Source organism: Barbatula barbatula (assembly GCF_947034865.1).
Source record: "Barbatula barbatula genome assembly, chromosome: 1".
Lineage (NCBI taxonomy): Eukaryota > Metazoa > Chordata > Actinopteri > Cypriniformes > Nemacheilidae > Barbatula > Barbatula barbatula.
Window position 1 is genome coordinate 7,983,783 of NC_136766.1, and position 12,809 is coordinate 7,996,591.

The 12,809-nt window shown below is 36.9% G+C and overlaps 2 protein-coding genes across 5 annotated transcripts; both read right to left on the reverse strand.

Moving 5' to 3' along the window:
• Positions 1–167: 167 nt before the first annotated feature.
• LOC306891392 (histone H2A.Z) lies at positions 168–1,668 on the reverse strand. The gene is made up of 5 exons (XM_079451610.1): positions 1,506–1,668; positions 1,142–1,219; positions 894–1,007; positions 670–799; positions 168–584 (listed from the first exon to the last, which is right to left on the reverse strand). The coding sequence occupies exons 1-5, from the start codon at positions 1,506–1,508 to the stop codon at positions 523–525; spliced, it is 387 nt and encodes a 128-aa protein (XP_079307736.1). The 5' UTR covers positions 1,509–1,668; the 3' UTR covers positions 168–522.
• Positions 1,669–1,982: 314 nt separating this feature from the next.
• LOC306900632 (DNA damage-inducible transcript 4-like protein) lies at positions 1,983–11,490 on the reverse strand. 4 transcript variants are annotated; one of them, XM_079467783.1, is made up of 5 exons: positions 11,322–11,431; positions 10,900–11,016; positions 10,203–10,574; positions 6,874–6,910; positions 1,983–2,592 (listed from the first exon to the last, which is right to left on the reverse strand). In XM_079467783.1, exons 2-5 carry the CDS (start codon positions 10,985–10,987, stop codon positions 2,511–2,513), a joined length of 579 nt encoding a protein of 192 aa, XP_079323909.1. In that variant the 5' UTR covers positions 10,988–11,016; positions 11,322–11,431; the 3' UTR covers positions 1,983–2,510. The 4 variants fall into 4 exon arrangements, with proteins under 4 accessions (XP_079323909.1, XP_079323908.1, XP_079323911.1 ...); XM_079467785.1 differs by lacking the exons at positions 1,983–2,592; positions 6,874–6,910 and adding an exon at positions 10,702–10,841 and having other exon boundaries at positions 8,520–10,574; positions 10,926–11,016; positions 11,322–11,428; XM_079467784.1 differs by lacking the exons at positions 1,983–2,592; positions 6,874–6,910 and adding an exon at positions 10,702–10,798 and having other exon boundaries at positions 8,520–10,574; positions 11,322–11,428.
• Between the last annotated feature and the right edge of the window lie 1,319 nt (positions 11,491–12,809).

Here is a 12,809-nt window from a genome sequence, read left to right on the forward strand (position 1 = left end):
CGAATGGTCAGTTTTTATAAGAACCGATAAACTAACGTTTCCAATTTAAACTTCTATTGCTACTCAATGTGGTGGAAAGGTTGCAGATTTGTCATTGATGTCACGAACAAGACCTCAGAATAAGTGTTTGTTAATGGAGTTAAAATTAATTTGTGTGCTGCACCAATACAGGACAAACAAGTACTTTTATTTGCACACATTTTAATGACCACATTATGTTAAAATAAGTCAGACAACCAACAATAGCATGGCATTTTGAGCTTTATTGAAATAAAATCCAGAAACTTCACAAGTTCAAAAGCCAAATGCCACACTGCAAATTAAAAGTGTAACGTTACACGGACTATGCCAAACATCATAAAATGAGGAAAAAGCTTCTCTGAAGCCACGTTTGAAAAAAATACCCCAGAAATGAGTAAATGCAAAGACGGACAATATAAAGTTTTAAAATGCTAATCTACAGGGCAAACAAAACATCTGAACACTTTCATGTCCCGAGACGGCTTTCACACAACAATCTGTTTACACGGTCTTCTGCTGTCCCTTCTTTCCAATAAGAGACTTGTGAATGTGGGGTATAACACCTAAAAGATAAAAGGCACGTTTTTATTAAGGTGCAAGGCAAGAACACAAACGTGAAAACCGGAAATAAGATGAAACTGTACTTACCACCACCAGCAATAGTCGCCTTAATTAGAGAGTCCAGCTCTTCATCGCCTCTAATGGCAAGCTGCAAGTGGCGTGGAGTGATCCTCTTCACCTTCAGATCTTTCGATGCGTTTCCCGCCAACTCCAGCACCTTAACATGAAAGGACACCAGTCAGAAACGTCTTTACATCTCGTATGTTAGTCTTAACGACCAATGCCATATTCTTTAAGAAACAATAACTTACTTCAGCAGTCAAATACTCCAGAATAGCAGCGCTGTACACCGCGGCAGTGGCACCGACGCGTCCATGGCTAGTGGTCCTGGATTTCAGATGTCTATGAATACGACCCACTGGAAACTGGAACAAAATGTACTCAAACTTAGTCTGGAATTCGTGCAAAAGAACAGACGCTGACAAATAACGCGTGATATCTCAGGACAAATAAACAAACATCTTGAGCGAGAGTCTTTGTTCATTACGGCGGGACTGACCTGCAGTCCAGCCCTCTGCGAGCGCGAAACAGCCTTCGCTTTCGCCTTCCCGGAGTCTTTTCCTGCTTTTCCTCCAGCCTAAACAAATATACATTTATTTATTACATTTTCTTTGTAAAGGGGTTAAACGCTTTAGATAACCTTGCAAAGACGGACGCATTGCAGTAAGTTGGGGCAAATAAAGGATTCGTTTGGTTTACGCTAATGTTTTCACGGCGCCAGCTAGCAATGTAACGTTAGCTACCGCTAGCTAAGCCGGACAACATTATGCAACAGAGAAATAAAATATAACCTCGACATGCAATAAATATGAAAAACCCGGACGCGCGGTAAGAAAAAAACACAAAACGGAGAAATAACTTACCATTTTTGGGAGACCGTTACTCTATCTGAAAACACGCACGACCTCACCAAATTCAAACTGAGTTACGCGCCTTCAGGGAGGTGAATATAAACCGCTTTACATCCGGGATATTAGGTTTGATCCATGACCAATCAGCTCTCGTAAGATGTTGTTTGGCGTATGTATCGACCAATTACATTGCGGCTTTATGACCCTCACAAACAACGGGCAAGGCATCGCATTTGGAGTCGATTTGCTTGGCCGGGTACTGTAGTTTTTGCAACAATGCGGGGGGTTATTTATTCATTGAGCAAATAAAAAAATAAAGTGCATATTTTGGTGTTTATAGTTGCATAGTTAATGGAATGCAGTCAATGCACTTAAGTTTGGATGGTTAACGTTTCTTTTCGCAGTTGCGTTGACTTTGCACTTTAGTTTGTGGCTCTGCAAAGTCTAGCTGCTTTCAAGCAATTCCAAAAATTAGATGCAACAAGAGTTGGAGAGACATTACATGTTTATATGAGCACAAACCTATTTCACATTACTTATACATGCAGTAAACGTCCTAGATCTTAGCCAAAAGTAAATGAATTAAATCTATAAATCTTCAGAAGTCATGTAATTACATTAGTCTTATTACTTTTATCCAAAGCGACTTACATTGCATGAAAATATACTTTGTGACATCAACATTTAAAGTCAACATTAAATTTATTTTATTGTCTGCTGCCTCTATGGGTTTATTTACAGAATTTACAGATCTCGCAGATGATAGGCTGAGTAAATAAAGATGTGATAGGAAGACAATAGTATACAAAATGGTCCATATTGAGGGTGTGAAATACCCGTGTCCAGCTGAGACAACTTTTGTTTTTTAGACCTCCTATAGAATGCATTTAAATTGTCTACTGAAGACTTCAATTGATTGGGGGATGGACCTTTTAAGATCGATGAACAGTTTTGTTGGCAAATTGTATTTTAGTTTACTTTTTTATTTGTGTTCAGATTTATTTCTCTTCATGAAGTTTACTTCATCGCTTGTTTCTTGATATCCACAAGGTGGCTGTAAGTTGTTATATCATGAACATGAAGTGGTGCATGCATGTTTCTGAAAAGTAAAAGTAGCAGAGTTTAATTTTATTAACAAGATGATATGCCTTTAATTTGCTTAGCATGTTCAGATACCGTGATCATTGGGTAAATAACAACATTTTAGTTTCCATCTTTAAAACACAATACATTTGTATTGTATTATTTTAGTAGTCCGATATCTTTTTGGGATAAACATATAAAGCAGTTAAGCTTCAGTGTCACAATTTAAAGTTCAGTGCCACAATTACTTGTGAATATACTAGTTCAAAAGAATGTCTCTTCTCTCAAACTACCACATTCTCATCGTACTTGACCAACCCTCATGGGAATATGATCCTGAGACGACAACCACAACAAGCACACTCATGAACTACGTGCACTACTACCAGTGTTGATTATAGGATCTGAAACTTGAGACCCTGATTCCACATTTCACATATATCTGTTTGTAATTCATCTTACCCCTCGGATTGCTCTGACCCATTTATGTCTCCTTAACAGAGATACACATATACATCTATAGTGGAGTTTTGGTTCCAGTCCTGATCATAATGTTTAAAATGATAATATACCTAAATTAAATATACTTTGATTAATATCGCAAATTGTTTGGTATATTGTAATATTGGGCTCCCAGTCCTGATAACAATATTAAATAATTTGATTGAATAATTTTAAATTTTTGACAATCCAGCGACATCAGTGTACATTGAGAATACCTTGCAATAATACCATCTATCTTAATGCCGTATATTCTCTTTCATTTATCTCTATAATATTATTTTTATAAATTTTCTTATTATGATGTAAAGCTGCTTTGGAACAATGAAAATTAAAGATACATTTTCCACTATATCAATAAAATAAAATTGAATTGAATATAAATTACAAATGACCCAATGATCAAATAACTATTTTCATTTCTGTGATCAGCTTGTGTACGTCTAACTGGTGTCAACAAATTAATCCAAAAGCCAAGATAGAATCTATGTATTGGCTGTACTATTACTGAATATTATACATGCATAATCAAATTAGACAATATGAAATAAGAATATGCAAGGGTTGGGGTACTCCTTAAACCTTGTGAGTAAATTACATTCCATTTTGTGCCGGCCTAACAAAGCAAAATCTGAGAACCGAATCTTCACATAATTTGAGGTCCAAGAGCAACTAAATAATTAGTGATATTTTTAGTGGTTACATTAAAGTATCCAATGAATACATATTCACATTTCAAGTAGAAAGTAATATAATCTAGATTTATGCAGTTCAGTGAAGCAACTGTTGAAGCACCACTGTGTCAAAATGAATTCTGATATTGTGGAATGGCCAGTATGCCACACCAGTTAGGTCCAGTTTCAAACAAGCACATGAATACACAGTTGCAAGCCCATTAGCTCCAATCACTGCAAACCATGCATACATTTGCACACAAATGTATCATCAAGGCATTCACTTTAAAGCGAAGGCAATGTCTCCTAAAGGAATAGTTAACCAAATAAATGTTTTATTTTTATTTTATGTTTAATATTTATTTTACACAACCTCATGATGGTATAATGGTGCACATTACACGAAATCAAATAAAAAAAAATCACAAAATCTTGGAAGAATTCATTTTGTCCCTGGAACAACTTTGAACAGATGAATTACATTTTATTTAACTGAATACAGTGCAAATGTATGAGACTAACATAGTTGCATTTGAGCTGGTCTTTATGTATCCCAGAAAGATCTGCCTTAAACACTCAGAGAAGAGCAAATTCTACCTCCAATTTTCTTTACAAGGCAATGTCAAATGGACAGATTTAGAAAAGGAATTCCAGCTAGGATTCAATCGACCTGTGTGAGAAAATCATCTGATATAATTATTTGATAAACGTTTTGGCAATAATCTGCTCCTAACAAACAAAAATGACTAAATGAGTGAAAGATCATTGTTTAATATCTCCAAGTGAGCAGGTACACAATGCAAATATACAGATTTTGAGTTCGGATTTGTGTCACTTTTTCAGAGATTTTAAATGGACAGTTTATCATTTGAGTTATCATCTTCTCACCCTCAAATTGTTCCAGATGTGGATACAGTTCTGATGAGCATAGAGAAAGAAAATTGGAAGAATGCTTATAACCAAATAAGTCTTGGCCATCATTGACTACACTGTAAAATGTAATTAGTTGACTTTACTTAGAAAAATTGAGGAAACCCGATTGCCTTAAAATTTCCAAGTAAAGTATTTTATAAATTTTAAGTTGGCACAACTTAATAACAATTATATACTCAACTTGTGTTAAAGGGATATTTGAAAATTGCCATATTTACTCACTCTTATGGCGTCCCAAATGTAACAGACATTCTTCAGATAAACGCAAATGTAAATATAAACCTAACGATTATAGCGACTTGCTAATGCTAGACTCCTCATTTCGATTAGAACAATCCAACAATTTGATCAAAATAAAACCACATCTTATGTTCATGTGTAACACTAGTTTATTTAATCTGATTATTAAACAATCAATTATGTATACAAAGCAATTCAGATATTAAAAATAAGACAAACAAGCACTGACTCACCTTTCCATGTGCTCTTCCCCAGAAATAATGGTATTGCGTTTCAAATCGGCTCATCCTACTGGTAGAACTGTGCATGACCACTCGAACAATTTCAAAATACTTATTATTTTAAGTAGAGGTAATTGAATATTTTGAGTTTATTAACTTTCCATGCAAAAAAGTTGTCCTTACTTTATTAAAGTTAGTAAGGTCAGCAAACTTATTCAAAATAAGTTATGTTCACTTAATTTTATTAGTGAGATCATCAGTTACATTTTAAAGTGTACCATAGTAGGAAAAAGCACAATGCTAGTCAAAAGTGCCCAAGAACTGTTTGCTTTCTACATTCTTCAAATAATCTTCTTTTGTGTTCAACAGAGCAAATACATTTATAAATACATTTTTCTTCTATGGTAGTCAATGGTGGCCAAGAACTGTTACAAGCATTCTTCCAAATATCTTTCTCTGTGTTCATCAAAACGAAGACATTTATACAGATTTAGAACAATGTGACGGTAATTTAAATGAAGACAGAATTTTCAATTTTGGGTGAGCAATCCCTTTTAGTTTTTCAAATTGACCAAATGGCTGCATGCTCTACCTGATAAGACTTGGTAACATTACTGTGTTTTGATATTTTTGGACAATCAGTTGTTTAAGGTATGTTGAACTGACTTTTACTTAAGAAACAATTCATTTGATAGGACCAAAGTGAGACAACGCCCAAAACACTATTGCTGCCAGAGCCTTGTGGCCTAGTTGCCAAGTATTTTTATGAACAGTTTCATTCCAAACAGGACAGCAAAAGGACATTATGGCTCAACAAAGGACAAAACAGTTAACTGGGAAGACAAATTAGGTAACAAGCATATTCTGAACACCCAAATCAAAGCATCAGTTTGTTCTGTTTAACTTTTCATCATGGCTTGCATAAATATACCCTACACTTATATTTATTATGTGTTCACGTATGCTTTTAGTATATGTTTAGTAGATTAACAGCTGTTTATCATTGGCACAGTGTATTTGCTAAAATGTTTCTAATATTTATAACTTTGCATTAAATGAACACAACTGATGCTCCAAAACTGTTAAAACAGAGCCCAAATGTGTTGCTCTGTGGATTGACCCAATATGATGAGAATACCACACACTCCCACACAGTGTGTACATAAATGTATGTGGGCCATGTTTGTGGAGCATGTGTTTCACAGAATTACAGGCACAAGTCACAAAAGGTAACAAGCACCTTGTGTAATTTAAACAGGACACAAACTAAGAGATGTAAAACTCGCTGGTTCTCTCTTTAAATATATCATTGCTGTTGTTGATGTAAACAGTATGCTTCAAATATGATAATATCGGGTTAAATATCCATGTTGGTCCTAGAACAACATTCTATGAACAATTTTAGGATTAGGTATACTGTAATGTTGGTTATGCTTTGGGTTGGGTATGGGTTCACATAACTCCTATTCATTTATAATTTAGTGTCACAAAACCAGGCAGCTTTTTCTAAGCGAAAGTTATACAGATTATACTGCATGATCATAATGCACCTGCACATATATGTACTGTTTTAACGGTCGATAAATGGGTACTTTATCTATTACAGTATGTACTGTGACAGTATGTGATTTCAGACGCAGCAGGTTATGTGATTTTTTGGGATGTTGTTCTAGACATCTTGGCAAAAACACTGTGGCCATGCCTTAATATAGCTTAGTTATAACTCACCTCTTCCTCAACTGTAAGTCGCTTTGGATAAAAGCATCTGCGAAATGAAAGAATGCAAAAAATAAAAAAATTTGGCATCCTGGCATCCTGCTTGATTAAACTGATTCATTTTAATATTTCAACAGACATACATTAATACATTTATAAGATGACGTCCTTACCCTAACTATCCATCCAAATATACCACAAATTCAACACTACATCAGTTTCAATTGAAAGAATATTAAGCTTAAGAGTGTGTGAATCACTGAAACGCTGAAGAAGTAAACAGAGGAGTGCTAAAAAGGATATTTTGGACAGGGCAGGGAAGTGTTTAAGGGTAATATGCACTGACAACTTAAGTACAATGAATGTGAGAGTTACAAAACAGAATATCTGAAGAAAAGTGAACAGACAGCCAAAAAAGTATTTCATAACAAACGTATGTTTTTGTTGTTCACATATGAAACATTAAGTGACCTGATGATTGACTGTTGGAACGTATGGCCTTTAACCGCATGATGGCAACAGGATATGATCCGCAGTAGATCCTTCCTGTTAAGTCTGTTTACTAAGCTGGATCAAACATCAAGGTAACAGTGTGTTTGTAGCTCTTGAACAGTAAAAGTGTCACTGTGTCACATATTACGTGTAAAACAGTCATACCTTTCAAAAGTTTTGAGTGATAGTATACCCAAAAAGATAAATTTTGTCATCATTTACATAAAACCCTCTTTTAAGACTTTCTATCTTCTGTAGAACACAAAAGAAGATTCTTTAAATAATTTTGTTAACTGGCCCCCATTCATTTGCATTGGTTCTGTGCCCATACAATATAAGTGAATGGGGGATAGTGCTGTTCGGTTAGCCACTTTCTTCAAAATATCGTCTTTTGTGTGTGTGGAAGAAAGACAGTCATAAAGGTTTGAAATGACGAGAGGTTAAATGATGACAGAATGAACTACTTTAAATGCGGATGGTTTTCTATGCCTGAGATTCTTCATTAGAAAATATAACATTACAAGTTTTGTCATAATATCAAATCATCTATTCTCAACTCTTACATAGGTCTGATAGATCTGATAGACTCTGCTATCTTGTTATTGATCCAAAATGATACCGCAGTGTTGTTCCATCTCGTTCATACGCCAAGACTGATAGATCTAACTATCCTGTAGACTTGGATGTTAGAACAGCAGGCAGGAGACGAAGTGATGTTATAATAATAAAACATAGATGCTTTCAGATGCCCATTCTAACTCTGTGTAGAGTTCACTCTATCTCCGTCTTACTTTGTCCGACTTCGTCTGACTAAACACATTGAGCAGGTGTTATTATACCAACATAGAAAGTGGAAAATTACTGCTTCACAACATTGTCTTGTGACGTTTTTATGCACCTTGAGAATGAGACCATGGCACACTCATATCTTCTTGTGAAGACAAAACAAATGCAGCATCCAACAGAATGTAGAATATATCATTAAGTAATATAGATAATAACTAGATAGAAATGAATTTATGAAAGTAATTGTATAGCAAAATAAAGAATAATTGGGATAAGGAAATAAGAAATTTAATACAACACAATTTATCAGAGATTCATCATCTTTAGAAAATACAAAAAGACAAACAGGCTGCTTTCAAGAAATTCCGATCCTGCCTATTAGGTCACAATTCTTTATTCTCAAAGCATTTTAAACAACCATATCATATGAACCAAAGAATCTCTGACCCTGGGAATTCACTTCACACAGCTCTGCACACATGGACTTGCATGAGAAAGTGCCAATACAGTCTACTCAGCTTTCTTGCACATACGATTACTAAAGATACATTTTCCAATTCCATAAAATGCATATTAAATGAAGAAAAGTGGTACTTGTTAGTCATTTATTTGCGCATGCACAAATATGCTTTCCACCCACTATATTAATTTCATACATTAAGGATATTGTTCTTTTCAAGAATAAGTTGCAAATTATAGAAACAATCACAAATCTGTTTCTCTGACTGCAGGATGCAAAATGTCTAGACAACTACTCCTGTTGAAATTACGCGTTCTACTGAACAAATGCCCATTAGTCTAGTGCAAGTTATACCCTGCAACAGTGCAGGCATAAGTTGGAGAAACTAAATTCCACACGTTGTCATGAACCGAAAACAGTTGCATGCAGAACGGTTTTAGCAAATACACAGGACTTCATTTAACAGCATAGGTGAAATGTAACACAAAGGGTGTAGATCATTCCTGTGGGTTCGGAAGTTGACGTCCCATGGGATACCTTTATGTTAATGGCGGTCACAAATATTGGTGCCTTTCAGGAAACCAAATAGTTCTAAATAGGCTACATGCAGGTGCTTTAAATAAAACTGGCCGTTGAAGCAGATCAAGTCAATATCTGCAAAGATTGTGTGGCGTGTCACTTAAGTCACTGGAATAATGTAAAGTGTACTGTAAATGTTACATTTGCACAGAATGAGACAAAGCGAGGTGGAGGTTCACAAGAAGCAAAATTAACTTGTCAGTATGCAAAAGTGTTTGAAAATAGAGTTTATTGTCAAATAGACAAGGCTTTTCAACTTTTGAAGTAAATTTTGTAAAGAAAAATGTTCAGCTGCCGTAAAAAGCACAGCATATAACAAAAATATACAAGTTTATTCAGTAACAAGGATAAAATAAAGCTCAAGCACAAAAGGACAAACATTAGACGAACAGTTGTGCAACAACCATTAACATGGTGACACAGACACTCAAAGAAAGCACAATACATTCAGAAATATGGCCCCCTTTAAAGTGATGCCTTCTTCGACAGCATGAACAGCCAATGTTAACTGGGAATTTAGAAATTATTCTAATTTAGGGATTTACACGTGAAATAAAATTATGGGGAAACGCGTTGTGCACCCTTCACTCGAGCGTAAAATTGTGTTCTTTTTGAATGAGGCTGGCACAAAGTCAAGGCCACAACATGAACAACACTTGCCTAAATACTTCCAGAAACTACAGTACACCCAGTACACCAATTATTACAAAACTCCCCATTTTGTTACAATACCACTCCCAAAACCAAAACAGCCCTAATATCAATGGTGAAAAAAGCGTACAAAACATGAGCTGCACCTAAGCAGACTCCTCAGCAAACTTACATTCATTGTACTTAAGTTGTCAGTGCATTGTACCCTTAAACACTTCCCCGCCCTGTCCAAAATATCCTTTTTAGCACTCCTCAATTACAGTTCCAGCAGCCGAGGAGTACAGTTTCTTCTTAATCAGCCGAAATCCAGGGCGCAGTTTAAGTGCCCGCCGTGTACCAGGTGGAAAACATGTACCAATACGTAAAAACTCACGCAGGCTTGGCCAACCACCACCATCCTGTTTGAAAACCAGTGTCAATTCAAAGGTTGGCACCACACTTGCGTCGCAAGCAAGGCGTTCAAGTCTCTCGCAGTGCCGCTGCTGCTCCTTCTCCAGCTCCAGACGTACGTCCAGCACACAGCCCCTTAACCCACAAGGTTCCTCCGCAGCCAGTCGGAGCACATCCCGGGCCACCCGCCGGGTGAGAGTCTCTGGAACAAGCACATGGGCACATTGCAGCTTGCTAGCCTTGGCCCTTGCCAGACATCCCTCCAGCATCCGGGCAAGCTGTTGACATGCATGTTCCTCGCACACTTCTGCACCAAGGTAGGGCGCAGCCAAACACCTCTCCCAAAAGTCCATTTCTGGAAAGAGAACACGTAAACACGTTAAACCATAATCTTCAAGTGGGAGGTACACTTAAAAGGAAATTGTTAAGCCTCAGGTGATTCAGAAAACAGCCTATCCAAAACCACCAATTGCAATAAGTACCCATCAATTTTCTACCCTCATGGTCACAAAGGAGATGAGAAACACAATGACTTCATCTCGGTGTTGACATCACCTCTGCAGTGCTGCACCAACAGCGCTGTAAACAAGTCCTTCACTCAGCAGTGCCATTGTTTGAAAACCTCGTTACAAATCAAAGACATTCAACGCTATATAACGTGCAATAAAAATACATCTCACCATAATCGATGCAAGCCTGGTCATACCCACGATCAGCGAATTCGGAAAGGCATTCAGAGTTTCTGTTGAGTGTGCTTGTTGCAACCATCGTGAACACCTTTTCAGTTGTACAAAGTGCTGGAAGGGAATAAACAATCCGAGTAAAGTCTGCGTGTATAGAGTCATGCAAGCAAGAACATCTAGAAATGCAAAACTACGATCGATGCACAATCCCGTCCTAACAAAAGTATAACGCGGCTGTTTTGCTCAATTGCACTGCAAACAACGGTCTCGATTATAGACAAACAGCTAAACTGCCTAATCGGATTTCTACTGCAAACGCATACATTATAATTCACAGCTATTATATAAAAATGCACAATTTAGACAAAAACATTTTAAATGTTTTTTTAAAGACGAGATCTAGCAAAAATGACACTTACCGTTGTAAAACAGACGTAATTGTTAAAATAATTTACTTCAAATAGCCCAAAGACCCACGCAAACGTCCCTTTCTTTCATACATCCATCCATACACTCTCTCAAAACAAATGAGACGGAGCGCGTTCGCGCAGCATTTATAGCCTCCTCCCCTCCGGCTCTCTAGGCAAACGTCACCGACTAATCAGCGCGCGTTTAATATTCAGAACTTACTGACTTTTACCAGCCAACCAATTCGCGTCTTACATTCTAGCAATCCGTGACTTGTTGTTTCGGGAATTTTGATTGGCTACAGGTGTTTGCGTGTCAACCAACTGCGTTGCGGTGTTGTTTTGTTGCTACCTGTCACTGTCACAGCCGGCCCCTTTCTTTAACCTTTTCGTTTTTGGTAATCTCCTGGCGCATGAAACTTAATGTTAGAAATCCACACGTGATCCTCGCAGGAGTCACACGTTGTAAAATGTAAGATCATTCGTGTAACGAATAAACAAACTAAAATAAATCCCGTTATAAGACTTTATTCAGACCAGATCTACAATAAGAACGTATATGTGGCTGTCATCGACTGACTTCACACCAGAGATGTCTTAAATGATAAGTATTGTAAGTGTTGGTCTAGTCAGCACAGCTTAAATTAATACATTGTGCGTGCCAGAACAAGGTTATTCGGGACTGATGCAAGACCTGGAATAGAGAGGCGGATTGTTTGTGTGGGTCAGGCAGACTTTTAATAACATGGGGTTCACAGTACAGTGCCGATTCTATTTCGGGGTTTTTGGCAGCCAAACACTGTATTGTGTTTATATGTTTTTCATGAACACAGCTGTCTTTATTTCGCTCTATTTGCAACAGATTCAATGATCTACCTGCTTCTACAAGATCAGCTTGCCCTCCTTAAAAAACGCCTGAAAACGCATCTCTTCCGTCAACACGTCGCTGATTGATTTAACCTCCCTTTCTTTCTTATTATTAAAAAAAACCCACACTATTCTTAGCTTTGTATACTGTGCTAGGCTTAAATGGACTAGTTTTGATGCACTTATGTAGGCTATTTTGTTGCCTATGTTGTTATAATTGCTTCCAATGTTTCCTCATCTGTAAGTCGCTTTGGATAAAAGCGTTTGCTAAATGACTAAATGTAAATGTAAGTCCAGTTGATGAATGTATAACTTTATTCAATAAGGTTATTTCTTTTTAAAAGAATTTTAAAGCATATGAGATGGATCTGAATATTTTTTTTTGTCCTTTCAGGACTCTCTGACTGAAGGCCATCATCATATTTCCAAAGATTGTTCGACTTACCCAGTCTAAATACATTGGCCAGTGCATCGGAATGTAAATATATAAAATAAGGCCATCATGGCAAGCAGCAGCAGCAGCAGCAGCAGTAAAACATCCATGTTGTGTTTTATTGCGTAAGTAACAGCACAGGACAGATTTAGCAGCCAGACGTAGCAAGAGCAAAACAGAGCTCCGGCGCACAGCGGTCA

Excerpts from the sequence above, each read along its gene's own strand:
- LOC306891392 (XM_079451610.1), bottom strand. Across the intron at positions 1,008-1,141 it reads CGCAGAGGGCTGGACTGCAG|TTTCCAGTGGGTCGTATTCA; the intron begins GTCAGTCCCGCC and ends ATTTTGTTCCAG. Across the intron at positions 585-669 it reads GGCGACTATTGCTGGTGGTG|GTGTTATACCCCACATTCAC; the intron begins GTAAGTACAGTT and ends TTTATCTTTTAG.
- LOC306900632 (XM_079467782.1), bottom strand. The coding sequence starts at position 10,987 with ATGGTTGCAACAAGCACACTCAACAGAAACTCTGAATGCCTTTCCGAA. Across the intron at positions 10,575-10,899 it reads CCAGGCTTGCATCGATTATG|AAATGGACTTTTGGGAGAGG; the intron begins GTGAGATGTATT and ends TTCTCTTTCCAG.